At 44.2% G+C, this 15,576-nt stretch overlaps 1 protein-coding gene across 1 annotated transcript in view; it reads left to right on the top strand.

The window, feature by feature from the left end:
• Positions 1-9,567: 9,567 nt before the first annotated feature.
• Positions 9,568-15,576, top strand: part of LOC100968898 (cytochrome b5) — a 39,015-nt gene continuing 33,006 nt past the window's right edge. Inside the window, exon 1 of the mRNA XM_003827294.4 lies at positions 9,568-10,145. Within this exon, the coding sequence (XP_003827342.1) occupies positions 10,017-10,145 (129 nt within the window). The 5' untranslated portion in view covers positions 9,568-10,016. The remainder of the gene's footprint in view (positions 10,146-15,576) is intronic.

Raw genomic sequence — 15,576 nt, 5'->3', positions numbered from 1 at the left:
TAGAACTTTCATTATTTTCTCAAGCCCCCATTCTTAGTCCTATAGTTTTTCTTTTTTGTAAATTTTGGAATAACTAATTATTTAATCTCAGGACAAAAATGTACCACTTAAGATTTTTTTCTCATACAAAATTATTTTTCCCTAAATTCATATTTTGATTAATAGACCTAAACATATTTAGTATTTTTATAAAATTTAAGAAGCCAAGAAAGAACTTTTATGTATTTACCAATTTGGCTCAATTTTGGATATAACTTGATCATTTAATGAGTATTATTATTTAATACAACTTTAAAATTTTAAATTGCATAGAAGTTTCATTTATAAATGTTAATTTCATTTCCGATTACCTAATTTATATTTTAGTAATTACACCTAGATTACTTATGAAAATTAAAATATTAGAGCAAGTCACTATTTTACTTTTTATTAACCAATTTCATAGCCTGTTAATATCAAGTGTTTACCTAAGGTGAAACCTTAAAGTTTAATACATGGGTATCCTGTTCTTAACCCAGAAAATACAGCTGTTTTTATTAAATCAACAATATTAAACCTTATCAATCAAAGAATTGCATACACAAACATTATTTTGTTTTAGGCTGGGTTTATAGTTTTATAACCTTAAGAACTCTAGCAGAGGCAAATATAAAACTGAACAATAAACCCAGCCAAAAATGTTGACAATTTTGAAGACTTTTCTGATTTTATTTTATCAACAATTTAAAAACCAATTAATTTATCAAGGATTTGTTTTAGTAAGGCAAAGCAAAAATATTTGGGGTTGTTACATATTTTATATGAGTACATATTTTATCTAAATAGAATTCCTTAAGGGATTTCTGGCCGACTACACCAGGTTTTATCATGTAGATGCAACACATCACACAATACATGTATATATGCATAAATACATCTAAACACATACACATACATATAAACAAAGATCTTACAGATTTTATTTTAGAATTTTAGTCATGAGATATTAAAACATACATACTGGTTTCTTAAAAAGCAGTTGAATTGAAATTATTTCCTCACAAACTGGGAGAAGGCTAAGCTTTTAACTTGTTGTTTGTAATCCTGATATGGCTGTGAAACAAATTTTGAGTAAAGCAGTTTGAGGCAGTTACCAATATAGTGGATTGGACAAAGAGTAACTGTGGAAATGTGTCTGAATTACGTGAGGAGGGGTAGAAGGTAAGAGTTACTCTAACAAGGTCTGTATAGTGTTTTCTTGTTCTCAATTATTTGTCCTTGAAGATAAAAATGCTGCCATTCCTTATAGTATAGTGTTTTACATGAGAATTTAATCTTTAGCTTTTAAGAAACAGCACGAAGGTCAAAACAATTTTATTTTATATCTGCTGGTTTCAAGTGTTTTAGAATAATTAATATGCCAGAATAGCTTAGCTGTTTTAGAAAAAGAAAGTTTAGGTTACAAAAGGGTGAAGAGGAGGAATTGTAAGAAGGGGAGGGGAAGATCAGAGAGGAAAGCCTCCCAGCTACCTTTGAGACAGTATTTTGTAGTTAGACAATCTTTGAGTGCTGATTTTTTTTTTTTTTGCCTCAAAGTATCAATTGAAATCTAAGTCTTATTTGCAGTGTATGATTTTATAGCTGTGTTTTTTTAGTTTAAAGAACAATAGTCTGTTTGAATGATCTCTGTAATGTTTAAACATGTTACCAGGTGGAGTTAAAAAAAAATTTTGCCATGCCTCTGAACTTTGAGAGCCCATTTGTAACTAAATTTATCTAGGTGATTAAGCACTTGCCAATTAGATGCAAGTGCTAATAAACAAAGGCCAAGTAAATGCAAGAACTGATAGAAAATAAAGTACATATTTACCAAGAAAGATGACAGTCTTCTCCAAATGAAGAGGAAAATTCCCTTATCCAAACCTCAAAGCCAAGATGAGTCAGCTTTGGAATCCCACTTCAGATACCAAGTATGTCCAAGTCAAATACAATACAGAGGTGAATCTAAAACGTTTTATTTGGGAAGCAAGAACTGCAAGTCCAAGCATACACGAGTGGTCTTTGGTATGTCCAATGAACAAAGAGAAAGTTTGAGGTTTTATAAAAAGGAGTCACATGTATTGTTCTGAAAGTTCATTAGCACTTGTAAAGTTTTGGGGACCTGGCAAGTTCTGATTGGTGAGTGTTGGTGGTGGGTAAAAAGTCTTATAGTAGAAGCAGGTTGTTTCAATAGCTATTAGATAAAACTGGTTTTAAGTTAACAATAACCAGTTTCTGTGTGTGGGGCTGCAGACAATTACATTCTTAGGGTAATATATGATGTTTCCTGAGTGCTTTTCTCCCCTGGCCTCTCGACTTTGTTTTAATTGGGCATGATAAGAATGACTCAATTTATAGGATCAACTTTCACAGTGGCAATCAGGTTTGGTACTATTGGTGGGTTCAGACATCTACTGGAGTCTTAGAACTATTCCCTGAGGATAAGGGGGGCCTACTGTGGGCACATACATTATACAATGCCAATTTCCTTGTTTTGATATTGTACTATAGATATAAAAAGATATAACCATTGGGGGAAACTGGATGAAGTGTACACAGCACCTCTACTATATTTGCAACTTCTTGTGAACCTACAATTATTTCACAATTAAAGATTGGAAATCGTTTCAACATATTTTTGTTGGTTAATGTGAAATAAAATATTTCTATATTATATATGAACCACAACTGATTAGTATGTAATAGTACAAATAATTTACCCTCTTAACACTACTTAGTACTTAGAAATATCTCTGAATAACAAAATGTTACACTTGGAAATGTCTGCTTGATATGAAAAAAATGTGATCATTTTGGAATGCTTAAAAAATGTGTGTGTGCATTGTCACATGTGTCCGTGCGAAGGGACCACCAACAGGCTTTGTGTGAGCAATAAAGCTTTTTAATTGCAGGTGGGCTGAGTCCGAAAAGAGAGTCAGCAAAGGAAGTTAGGGCTGGGGCAGTTTTATAGGATTTGGGTAGGTAGTGGAAAATTACAGTCAAAGGGGGTTGTTCTCTTGCGGGTAGGGGCGGGGGTCACAAGGTGCTCAGTGGGGGAGCTTCCGAGCCAGAAGGAATTTCACAAGGTAATGTCATCAGTTAAGGCAGGAACCGACCATTTTCACTTCTTTTGTGATTCTTCAGTAGCTTCATGCCATCTGGATGTATATGTGCAGGCTTGGGCTCAGAGTCCTGACATTCTTGTCTTCTTATATTAATAAGAAAAACAAACAGTGGTGAAGTGTTGGGGTGGGGAAAATCTTGGGGGGTGGTATGGAGAGATAATGGGTGATTCTCAGGGCTGCTTCGAGCAGGATTAGGGGCGGCATGGGAACCTAGAGTGGGAAAGATTAAGAGGAAGGAAGATTTTGTGGTAAGGGGTGATATTCTGGGGTTGTTAGAAGGAGCATTTGTCATATAGGATGATTGGTGATGGCCTGGATATGGTTTTGTATGAACTGAGAAACTAAACGGAAGACATAAGGTCCGAATAAGAGAAGGAGAAAAACAAGTATGAAAGGACTAAGAATTGGGAGGACCCAGGACTTCAAATTAGAGAGTGCCTAAGGGGGTTCAGCATGATTATTTGCTTGGCTGGTGAGTTTCTGGCCTCTATCCTTGAATTTTTTTATGTTGTCATATACCAGGCCAGAATGATTTAGGTAAAAACAACACTCTTCATTTAAAAATATACAGAGTCCTCCTTTTTCAGCAGTGAGTAAGTCAAGGCCTATTCCTGTCTTCTTATATTAATAATAAGAAAAAATAAAATAATAGTGAAGTGTTGGTGTCATGAGGGGAACAGGAAGCTGCTCGGTCTTATTTGCAAATTGATTTTGGGGGTAAGGAAAACTAGTGTGCATGTGCCTGTCTCATTAACAGGTAGACACATGCAGATGGAGGAGGTGCAGAGGAAGAAGAGACCTTACGTAAAGCAAAACTGGAAGTGTAAAGTGGGTGAAAGAATTGGAGTGTGCTTTTCCAGCAAAGGCCATTTATCCATTCCAAGAGGGAGTTAAGAGTGGCAGTTAGGGGTTAAGACCAGGACCAGCTATGATGGTTTGGAGGAAAAGTATAAGCTGGCAGTGTAGACAAGGGCAGGGCATGTATGGAGAGGTGAAAATGAAGAATAGGAGTATGACTAGACAGAAGATAGCAGGGATGAAAAGTTTTTGGGATGCAGTCTAAGTAGTGGGGGTGACTGCGTAAAGCCCTGTTGCAGAGAGTCTGGTAAGGAAGGATAGACCTAACAAAATGAAGGGATGTATTAGGCTCATAAGGGTTACTACTGTTCTTCAGAAATGTGGGTGAGTTTAAGGGAAGTAGGGGTGAGTACTCGTGACTTCTAGGAGGAAGAGGAGAGATCAGGCTTGCTGTCCAATGGACACGGCTTTATTCTGGAATGGTGAACCCAATGGGGAGGGTCCTGCAGGAGGACGGCAGTTAGGGTATTATAGATGACTAAGTAGGGTCCAGTCCATCGAGGTTGTAGAGTTTGAGGGGTCAGATTCTTAACAAGAACTGATCGTCCAGCTAGGGTGTCTTTATAAGGCTGGGAATCTGGAATAGGCAAGAGAAGATTAGCAGCCTGGCAAATTTCCTGTCTAGCCTGCTGGAGGACTGGAAGATAGTCACCTAGAGGGCTGGTGTCTGGGACAAGGTTGGGGCCGAGCAAGAAAGGGCATCCATATAAAAGTTCAAATGGGCTGTACTCTGTAGCATCTCGAGGACAGGCTCTAATTCTGAGAAGGGCAAGAGGTAAAAGTACTATCTGGTCCTTTTTAAGTTGGAGGCTGAGCTTAGTGAGGTGTGTCTTTAAAAGACCATTAGTCCGTTCTGCCTTTCCTGAAGATTGAGGACGATAAGGGGTATGAAGTTTCCACTGAATACCAAGAGCCTGAGAAACTGCTTGGGTGATTTGACTAATAAAGGCCGGTCTGCTATTGGACTGCACAGAAGTGGGAAGTCCAAACCAAGGAATTATGTCTGACAGAAGGGAAGAAATGACCACGGTGGCCTTCTCAGACCCTGTGGGAAAGGCCTCTACCTATCTGGTGAAAGTGTCTTCCCAGACCAAGAGGTATGTTAGTTTCCTGACTCGGGGCATATGAGTAAAGTCAATTTGCCAGTCCTGGGCAGGGGCAAATCCCGGAGCTTGATGTGTAGGGAAGGGAGGGGGCCTGAACAATCCCTGAGGAGTAGAATAGCAGATGGAACACAGAGAAGCGATTTCCTTGAGAATAGATTTCCACGATGGAAGGGAAATGAGAGGTTCTAAGAGGCGGGTTAGCAGCTTGTAACATACATGGAAGAGGTTATGAAGTGACGACAGAATAGAATGGGCCTGTGAGGCTGGAAGGAGATATTTTCCTTGGTCTAAGAACCATTTACCTTGAGTGGGGAGGGACTGATAGGTAGAAACTTCAGTGGGAGAGTAAGTAGGAGTGACTGATGAGAAGCAGAAAAACTGGCCGTGAGGGACAGAAGTAGGAATGCTAGCTGCTTCTTTAGCTACCTTATCAGCATAAGCATTGCCCTGAGCGATGCGATCTGATGCCTTTTGATGGCCCTTGCAGTGAATGACTCCAGCTTCCTTTGGAAGTAAAGTGGCCTTGAGAAGAGTTTTTATTAAAGAGGCATTAATGATGGAGGACCCTTGTGTAGTGAGGAAACCTCTTTCAGCCCATATAACAGCATGGTGGTGCGGGACATGGAAGGCATATTTAGAGTCAGTATAAATATTGACATGCAGTCCCTTTGCAAGAGTGAGGGCCTGGGTTAAGACAATGAGTTTGGCTTGCTGAGAGGTAGTGGAGGGGGCAGAGTGGTAGCCTCAGTGATAGATGTGGAAGACACTATAGCATAGCCTGCCTTTGCCAGTGATTGGCAATTGGGCCTGGAAGAACTATCATCAATAAACCAAGCGTGGTCTGGGTGGGGAACAAGAAAGAGGTAATATGGGGAAATGGGGAGAATGAATGGTTTCATTAGGATGGCAAAACCAGGTATCTAAAGGCAAAAGTACCTAACCATGCCTAGGAAGGAAAGGAGGTGTTTTGTAGAAGGGGTTGGGGTTTGGGAGATTAGCTGGACATGATTAGCAGGGAGAGCACATGTATTTTTATGAAGAATTATGCCGAGATAGGTAACGGATGAGGAAGAAATTTGGGCTTGACTGAAGTAATGGGGGCTGTCCCTGAAGCCTTGCGCCAGTACAGCCCAGGTAAGTTGCTGAGGCTGATGGGTGTCAGGGTCAGTCTAAGTGAAAGCGAAGAGAGGCTGGGATGAAAGGTGCAAAGGAATAGTAAAGAAAGCATGTTTGAGATCCAGAACAGAATAATGGGTTATGGAGGGGTAAAATGGGGGAATTGTAAGGAGAGTTTATAGGCTTTATAAGGCCATGCTGTAACAAGTGAGTGATAACAGACTTTAATTCTTTTAAAGCGTGCTGTGGGATGGGATATTGGTGTTGAGCAGGGTAAGGGTGATTAGGTTTTAATGGGATGGTAAGGGGTGCATGATCAGTTGCCAAGGAGGGAGTAGAGGTGTCTCATACTTGTGGATTAAGGCGAGGAGATACAAGGAGAAGATGTGAAGGAGGCTTTGAACTGGGAAAAAGGGTGACAATGAGGTGTGGCTGTAGCCTAGGAATAGTCAGGGAAGCAGATAATTCAGTTAAAATGCCTCGACCTAATAAGGGAACTGGGCAGGCGGGAATAACTAAAAAGGAGCGCATAAAAGAATACTGTCCCAGTTGGCACCAGAATTGGGGAGTTTTAAGAGGTTTAGAAGCCTGGCCGTCAATACCCACAACTGTTATGGAGGCAAGGGAAAGAGGCCCTTGAAAAGAAGGTAATGTGCAGTGGGTAGCCTCTGTATTAAGAAGGGGATAGACTCATCCTCCACTGTAAGAGTTACCTAAAGCATCTATCATGGTCCAGGAGGCTTCCAAGGCGATCGGGCAGTGTCAGTCTTCAGCCACTAAGCCGAAAAGATCTGGGAAGGAGTCAGTCAGTGAGCCTTGCGCCAGAGTTCCAGGGACTCTAGGAATGGCTGCCAGGTGAGTTGGACAGTCCAATTTCCAGTGGGGTCCTGCACAGATGGGACATTGCTTAGGAGGAATCCCGGGCTGCAGGCATTCCTTGGCCCAGTGGCCAGATTTTCAGTACTTGAAGCAAGATCCTGGGGGAGGAGGTCTTGGAAGAACGCCTGGCCACTGCGGTTTAGGCGTTTTGAAATTCTTGTGTGCTGGAGATGTGGCTGAAGTTTCTCTCACAGCAGGGGCAAGTAATTGCCACTCTTCTCTATTATTGTACACCTTGAAGGCAAGGTTAAGTCCTGTTGTGGGGTTTGAGGGCTGGAATCCAATTTTTGGAGCTTTTTCTAATGTCAGGAGTGGGTTGGGTAATAAAATGCATACTGAGAATAAGACGGCCTTCTGGCCCCTCTGGGTCTAGGACGGTAAGGCGTTTAAGGGTTGTTGCCAAACGGGCCATGAACTGGGCTGGGGTTTTATATTTGATGAAAAAGAGCCTAACTGTTTTGGGAGAGGTCGGATAAAGAAAACAGGAGCAACAATCTTGACTATGCCTTTAGCTCCAGCCACCTCTTTAAGAGGAAATTGTTGGGCAGGTGGGGTAGGGCTAGTCAAGGAACGAAACCATAAGCTGGACTAGGTGTGAGGAGGGGAAGTGATAGAAGGATTATAGGGTGGGGGAACAGAGGCTGCGGAAGAATTGGGACCTGGCTCAGCCCGGCGAGCAGGGGAGAGGTCAGATGGCTCCACAGAAAAGGAGGACTCAAAGTACTCAGAGCTTGGGGTGGAGACCGAAGGAACACACAGGAGAGAAAGAAGAAAGATTTGGGATGAGTCGCATTGGGAGCAGAGACTAGGGCGGGACTGATGTGTAGAAGAATGCCTGGATGTCAGGAACCTCAGACCATTTGCCCATTTTACGACAAGAATTATCTAGATCTTGTAGGGTGGAGAAATTGAAAGTGCCATTTTCTGGCTATTTGGAACCACTGTCAAGTTTGTATTGGGGTCAGGCGGTATTGCAGAAGAAAATAAGGTGTTTAGGTTTTAGGTTAGGCGAGAGTTGAAGAGGTTTTAAGTTCTTGAGAACACAGGCTAAGGGAGAAGAAGGAGGAATGGAGGGTGGAAGGTTGCCCATAGTGAAGGAGGCAAGCCCAGAGAAAAGAGAGGGCAGAGACACAGGGGGGGTCGGTACTTGCCACCAAGGTGAAGGATCAAGGCAGGTGTCCCTGTGGTGATCAGACACCTCTGAAATGTGGGTGAATAATCAGGCAGGCATCCCTGCAGTGATTAAACACCAAGGGAAGACTGTCTTCTCGAGTCCGTGACCAGTGCCAGAGTTTTGGGTTCACGGATAAAACACATCTCCTCTGTCTCTACCAGAAAAGGAAAGGAACTGAAATTAAGGGAAGGGATAGATTGAAGGGTGGTGCCAAAATTGAAAGGAGAAAGAGGTTGAGAGATAGTGAGAGAGGTTGGAGAAGAGAGTAAAAAGAAGCTGCTTACCCAATTTAAAATTGGTGAGATGTTCATGCAGCTGGTTGGTCTGAGGACCCCAGGCTGTAGGTGGATCTTTCTCACAGAGCAAAGAGCAGGAGGACAGGTGATTGTCTTATCAGTTAAGGCAGGAACCGGCCATTTTCACTTCTTTTGTGATTCTTCAGTTGCTTCAGCATTTTCACTTCTTTTGTGATTCTTCAGTTGCTTCAGGCCATCTGGATGTATATGTGCAGCCTTGGGCTCAGAGGCCTGACATGCGTGTGTTTTGTGTTTTTCTGGATAGGCATGCATTCCTATGGAGGAGGTAAGCAGGGGGAAGGGAGCTGACATTCATCAGACACCTAGTATGTGTAGGAACCTTCTGCGTCCCTGGAAGGATGGATGACCCCACATGTGAAACCTCTCGTGTGGTTCTTTTTGGAATTAACTACCATTGCTGAAAAGGGCCTACATAAAATATCAAATTTTAACATGCTGGAATTTTTTTTTTTTCTCCTTCAAACATTTGTAGCTCTTTATATGTGGTATTTCCTCTGTGTCAGAAGGGAAAGAGGGTGCCCTTTGGGGAAGTTCTCTTCCAGACTCCTAGAAGAGAATGTGATTTACCTTAAATGCACAAACAAGGCCTTGCCATGTCACTGGCCAACCGCAGACAAACTACTTCAGTCACAGAAATAATTTGGACACTTTTGCTTTTTAAGGAAAAGATGATTTCCCTGGATTTTTTTCCTGTGAGGACGAGGCATTCCAAAACCCCAGCGGGGTCAGGCACAGTTCGCCAACTTTATGTTTTGGGGGGCAGCGCATTTGCTTCCCAAAGTGAGTTGCGAAACCGTTTTCTAGCGCGCACGGGGCTTTCATCTCTTCCGTGCATGCGAACGGCTTTCCGAGATGCCCCCTTTACGGACTTGGCCATCGCTACTTTTGTTACAAATTAACGTCTGGGACTCGGACTGCTGCCAATAGGAAACTCCCGCGATTAGCTGCCTAGCTCGCCGCCCTCACAAGACTGGACTCTGCACAGGCCATCCATGCCCGCTGGTGCACCTCGCTCTCTTGCACGCTTAACCCGCGGGGACGCCCCCGACCTCCCACCTCAGCCCTCGCCACAGTTAGTCCCGCCCTTCCGCGCAGACTCCGTGGAGTTCTGTCACGCTCTCCGCGCGCTGCGGCAGCCGGGAGATTGTGAAGGGCACCTCCGGCAGCCAATTAACACCCGCACACTGGGCGGGACCACGCTTGGGCAGGCGGAGGGGGTCGACCGAAGGCGGGGACTTTTGAGTGACAAGGATGATGGCCAACCGTCGGAGGTCCTTCTACTGCGCCCCGCCCCTGAGCCGGCCGCCCAGCCCCCAGTGGGGTTCCCGGCGCGGGGAATGTCCCGGGTGGAGCTGGCTGAGTCGCGCGCTCTGCTCCACCCGACGGGGCTGTGTGTGCTGGGCCTGGCTCGCGGCGAACCGAGATGGCAGAGCAGTCGGACGAGGCCGTGAAGTACTACACCCTAGAGGAGATTCAGAAGCACAACCACAGCAAGAGCACCTGGCTGATCCTGCACCACAAGGTGTACGATTTGACCAAATTTCTGGAAGAGGTGAGTTGGGGATGAGCGGCTTGGGGCGCAGGGAGCGTGGGCCGGGTTTGGGGGTTCACTGGCATGACCTGTCTTTCGCGGCCCCGAGTCCGCATACCTACGCCTAGGCGCGCCCCCCGAGTTCGCTCACCTGCGCGTGCACGCCTGGGCGCCCCCCACCGCCCCAAGTCCGCACACCTGCGCGCGCACACCTGGGAGCGCTCCCCGAGTCCGCACACCTGCTAGTGTACACCTGGGCGCTCTCCTCGAGTCCGCACACCTGCGCGTGCACACCTGGGAGCGCTCCCTGAGTCCGCACACCTGCGCGTGTACACCTGGGAGCGCTCCCCGAATCCGTACACCTGCGCGTGCACACCTGGGAGCGCCCGGCGCGGCGGCATCCTCGCTAGGTGGTGCTGGAGCAGCCTTCCGGGGATAGCGGGCAGCCATGCGGGGGATTTAAATGATCCCTTTCTCCCTTGAGTTTGAATAGAAGGGTGTCCTTCCAGGACCGGCGGCATTCCCGCAGTGGCCGGCTGGAGACCACCCACCCCGAGAGCTGCGGATCCCGCCGGAGGGGACCCCAATTGCGGAGGTCGGGTGTGGTCCGGGCCTGCGCTTCCCGCGGCAGCCACTGGCAGACCTTGCGGTCCACACCCACTCGCGTTCGCGTTCACCTGGAAGAGGCTCGGTGTTAATTAACCTTTTCCAGTCACGCCTTGGCAGCCAGGTGCCGTGCTTGACTCCTGAGACCGCGGTGTGTGGCTGGAGCAAGAACACAGAAAGAGGCCAGGCAGAGCAGCGGACGTTCTGCTGTGGGACTCGCCCCTAACAGCTTTGGAAGGTGTGATAGGAAACGTTGGTTAACTTGAAGACATTCCTTTGATAAGATTCTTTGCATTCGATTATAATTTTTGCCGCACACGCTAAGGGGCGCTTTTGGTGATTGTCTTAGATCCTCTGGAAGTGTTTTACTACTTTTGGGGAGTCTCAATCATAAATCTTAACGCATGCTCACGCCCCTCTCCCAATAATGAGAAGGTTTAGTGATGGGAATTTTTTACATAGTCGGGGAGCAGGGGACAAAAATAGATGCCTGGTCTGAGCTGGGTCACAGTTTACATCAGAGGACTTTGTTTTTGCAGAAAATGTTAAAATCAAAAGGCCTGTTTTAAAAAATGAGGCTGGGCCAAGCACGGTGGCTCACACATGTAATCCCAGCACTTTGGGAGGCTGAGGCGAGTGGATCGCTTGAGTCTAGGAGTTCGAGACCAGCTTGACCAACATGGCGAAACCCCATCTCTAACCAAAATACCAAAATTAGCCAGGCCTGGCGGGGCACGCCTGTAGTCCCAGCTACTCGGGAGGCTGAGACAGGAGAATCCCTTAAACCTGGGAGGCAGAGGTTGCAGTGAGCCGAAATCCCACCACTTTACTCCAGCCTGGGGGACAGAGTGAGACTCTGTCTCTAAATAAATACATAAAATTAAATAATAAGGCTGGAGTTGATGTTTATTGGTAAGGTATTTCACTCTGGAGCAGTGCCCGAAGATAAAGTCATGTTACCATTTAGTAAGGAGGGGTTTATGTTGGGAAATCAGAGCTGACCTGCCCTCTCCCTCGTGCCCGGCTGCAGATCTTGTCATATAACATCAATTCTCATTAACTCTAAATGTGGAATTTTAAGATACAGTGTGTGCTTTGTCTATTTGTGCTTATAGAAAAAGTAGCATAAGAGAATATTAGGATATTTTATATTATGAAGCATTTTCTTCTTTTCTTGTGTTTTCTCCTAAAGCGAGTTTTTTCAACCCTGGCACTGTTGACATTTTGGGCCAGCCGATCTTTGTTGTGGCGTCTGTCCTGGGCATTGTAGGATATTGAGCCACCTCCCTGAGTTCTACCCACTAGATGACCGGTACCACCACCTCCCCTATTTTTTTTTTTTTGAGACAGAGTTTTGCTCCTGTGGCCCAGGCTGGAGTGCAATGGTGTGATCTCGACTCACTGCAACCTCTGCCTCCTGGGTTCAACCAATTCTCCTGCCTCAGCCTCCCAAGTAGCTGGGATTACAGGCGCACACCATCATGCCCAGCTAATTTTTGTATTTTTAATAGAGACAGGGTTTCATCATGTTGGCCAAGTTGGTCTCGAACTGCTGACCTCAGGTGATCCACCCACCTTAGCCTCCCAAAGTGCTGGGATTACAGGCGTGAGCCACTGCTCCCAGCCCTACCTCCCCTATTTATAGCAACCCAAAATGTCTCCAGATATTGCCAGAGGTCCCCTAGGGCACATAATCTCTCCAACTTGAGAATTACTAAGGTTACTGTGCATGACTTTAGGGGTAGATTTTCAGAGACGATAATAAGGAAGTGAAGATTATTGTTAAAATGTACTCAAAACTATTTACTTTCACATTTCATTCCTGTGAGTCAGGAAAGGAGGGATTGTGCAAAAATTTTCCGAGAAAAACTGAGAGATGAGAGCAAGCTCTTGAGTGGGTAAATTAGCTGAAAACAAATTTCTTTATTTTTTCTCACTCAAAGTTTTTGTGGAGAATGCATCTCAAATAAAATGAACAAGAGGGTGGCTGACCCCAGGAACGGCTAGGAGGATGGCGTGAGTGAGGAGGCTGGGGTCTGGGAGAAACACAAGGAGTTTGGTTTTGGTCCTGTCGACTTTAAGAGGTTGGAGGGATCTTCAGGCATTGCGAGAACTGCATGCGTTTCTGCCTCCACTGTCTGCCAACATGTGGTTCTGGGAACAAGCAAGGCCACTTAGCCTTTCACTGGATTGTGTCTGACCTCTGGGCACCTCCCGATTCGACCTCTTATGGACGTGTTTTTCCATTTGCCGTCTTTATTATTTGCTTTGACTTTCTGTGACCATCTCTTGCTTATTGCATGTCCTGGTCATTGGCTTCCCAGCCCCCGGCAAAGCCTCTGGGAGCGTCTCTCTGGGTTCTATCTGAGATTCTAGCCAGGATTCCTTGCAGGTGACTTCTGTGCTCCTGGGGTTATATCTCCAATAAGCTCACTTGCTCAGAGCTCTTCAGCACACTGCCCTGCCAGGTAGTTTTTTATGAGGCTAGTCTGTTTGTCTGAAACCTACTTTTAAAACAGAAATGAGTGCAGAATGTCTCTGTCTCTCTTCCCCGCTTGCCCGGTCCTCTTTCCTGTCTTCTATTGTTTGTTGAAAGGCTCCAGAATGTCATGAAGCCTTTGTGTGTTAACTAAAAAATATTTTATCTCACCTGATTTACCTAAATACGAAAGATTTCTCTTCCCCTTCTAACTCTCAAATGAACTTTCAGTCATTATGGGCTAGACCTTTGTTTACTGTGAGATCCCCCATCCGTACGGACAGGATTTCTCATGGCTGAGTATTTCCCCTTCTTTCAGAATGTCCTAGATTTATGTGCATGTCCGTGTTCATGTTGAGAAGGTGTGTGGTGAGATGGTGGAGGGATCCTGCTTTGCTGGCAGGTACAAGCCAAGAACACAGGTTGAAGCTCACAGGTGCAGCGTATGCTCCGACCTCCTGAAATAATGGCCACTAAAGCTGTTTTTGTCGTTTAGGCGGAGGGGTAGAAACCTAAGAGGGAAGACTGGCTTATTATTAATGGCAGTCTACATAGCAGCAGGTGCTTAGTTACTGTCCGATACTTAAAAGATTTTGAGCTTTATTGCCTACATATTTTGAACTAGATTTTTTTTTCAATCCTGAGTTCTAGTTTTTGAGTTTATATTTGTGAAATTGAGTCTTTGCTTGATCATAGAACTTTAAGGGACAGTTCTTTGAAATGAAAACTTAGGCATTTAGGGCCAGGGGGAGAAATGTTTGCATTTCCCTTTCTGTGATTTGGGCAGCAGCATCTATTCAGTTTTTAAAAGAGCTATGGAGGGGAGAGAGAAAGGTATCCTGTAATTAACAACTGTTCCATTAGCTGTTGCTTTTGGTTCAAGTCAGTGGGTGTTTGATTTGTGAAATAGATATTGTCCTGGAAAATTTTATAAAGCAGAATGTCTTTTTGTGAAGTTGTCTCCTCTCCCTTTACATCATAAAAATGGAAACTTGTTTCTGTAGAACATTTTCTAGTGTTCCTGGGATTCTGATAATCTTGGACCTGAGCCTTAAATGTTCTTTACAGCATTCTGCCTCATAGAAGCTATTGGCTCCTGACTCACTTTGATTTTTGGAGTCTTAAGAGTGTCCTTTCTAGCAGGTTTTGTTGTAGGGACTTGCTCTTTGTTATTTTCCGTTGAACATGGCTGCCTATGTTGCGCAGACCAGTGGTTCCAAGGCTTGGGAATCGAGGAAGAGAGTATGGGTGTTGAAATTCATTGCCCTTAATTTTGAAAATCATAGAACACGTATCTTTACCCTTGTTAAAGCTACCATATTTAGGGCTAAAATACTAAATGCCTTTGCTTTTTGCAAGAAAATTTGATAGTATTCTGAATCTCACGCTACTAAAAGGCTGCAGTTGGCAAATATGCCTTTGATGCATGTAAAATGGGAACATTATTATTATTTCATATATACCATTAGGTAAATAAAACTTAGAAATTACAGAGTCTGTAGAAGGGAAATATAAAGTTATTGTTGGTAGTGTTGGTGGCTTAGGCATCTTGGGTAAAGTGGTAGCAAAACCACATTTTAGAAGGCCACCTGGGGAATGTGAACCCGTGAGGCTTTTGTATATTTCTACATATATCTCTATATTTTTTGGTAACCTGTTGCTACTTTTGAAAAGAGGTTCCAAGAGGCAACTTTGTTTTGAAACAGTAAAGAAAACAGTAAAGAAACAGCAAAATAACTTTTGCTTTTTGATTATCTTAAAGGTTGATGAAAATTGTAAATAAGGAAGGGAAAACACATGCAAGCCGGCTTTGGTCAATCAAGGAATAAATAACATGCACAATTTTACTGAATGTGAATGTCTGGTATTCTGAAAAGTCCTCCTGGTGAAGATGGCTGATAAGTGCCTTTGTAGTTGAGTGGAGTCTGAACAACCCTGTCCCGCTGGGCATTCATGGGAAAGCATTGGGCTGGGGTTAGGAAAACTAGACCTGGTCTTAGACGTATCATGGAGGTGACCTTGGGCAAGTCAGGTATTTCTTTCAGTCACTTTCCTTGTTCTGAAGTGGGGACTATTCTGTCACTGCCATCTGCATTGGGAGAAATGATATGTGTGAGAACAGTGGAAAAAATATGTAAAGAGAAGGCATTTAAGTGACTATATTTTGATTGAATTAAAATTTTAAAATAAATTGTTTTTATGTGGAAGGTCCATTTAGTAGGAACATATCTCAGGAATTATAGTGTTAACTAGTAAACAAAATGACTCAAAATACAAATATTCACTTGAAATGTAATTGTTCAGGAATGTGTGCTTTGCAAGATTGGAAATCATCCCATTTCGGGAGCTTTTAAACATACAACTTTA

The sequence above is a fragment of the Pan paniscus genome, chromosome 17 (assembly GCF_029289425.2).
Source record: "Pan paniscus chromosome 17, NHGRI_mPanPan1-v2.0_pri, whole genome shotgun sequence".
Lineage (NCBI taxonomy): Eukaryota > Metazoa > Chordata > Mammalia > Primates > Hominidae > Pan > Pan paniscus.
Note: the sequence above shows the minus strand (reverse complement) of the source record. Positions and strands in the feature narration are given on the sequence as shown.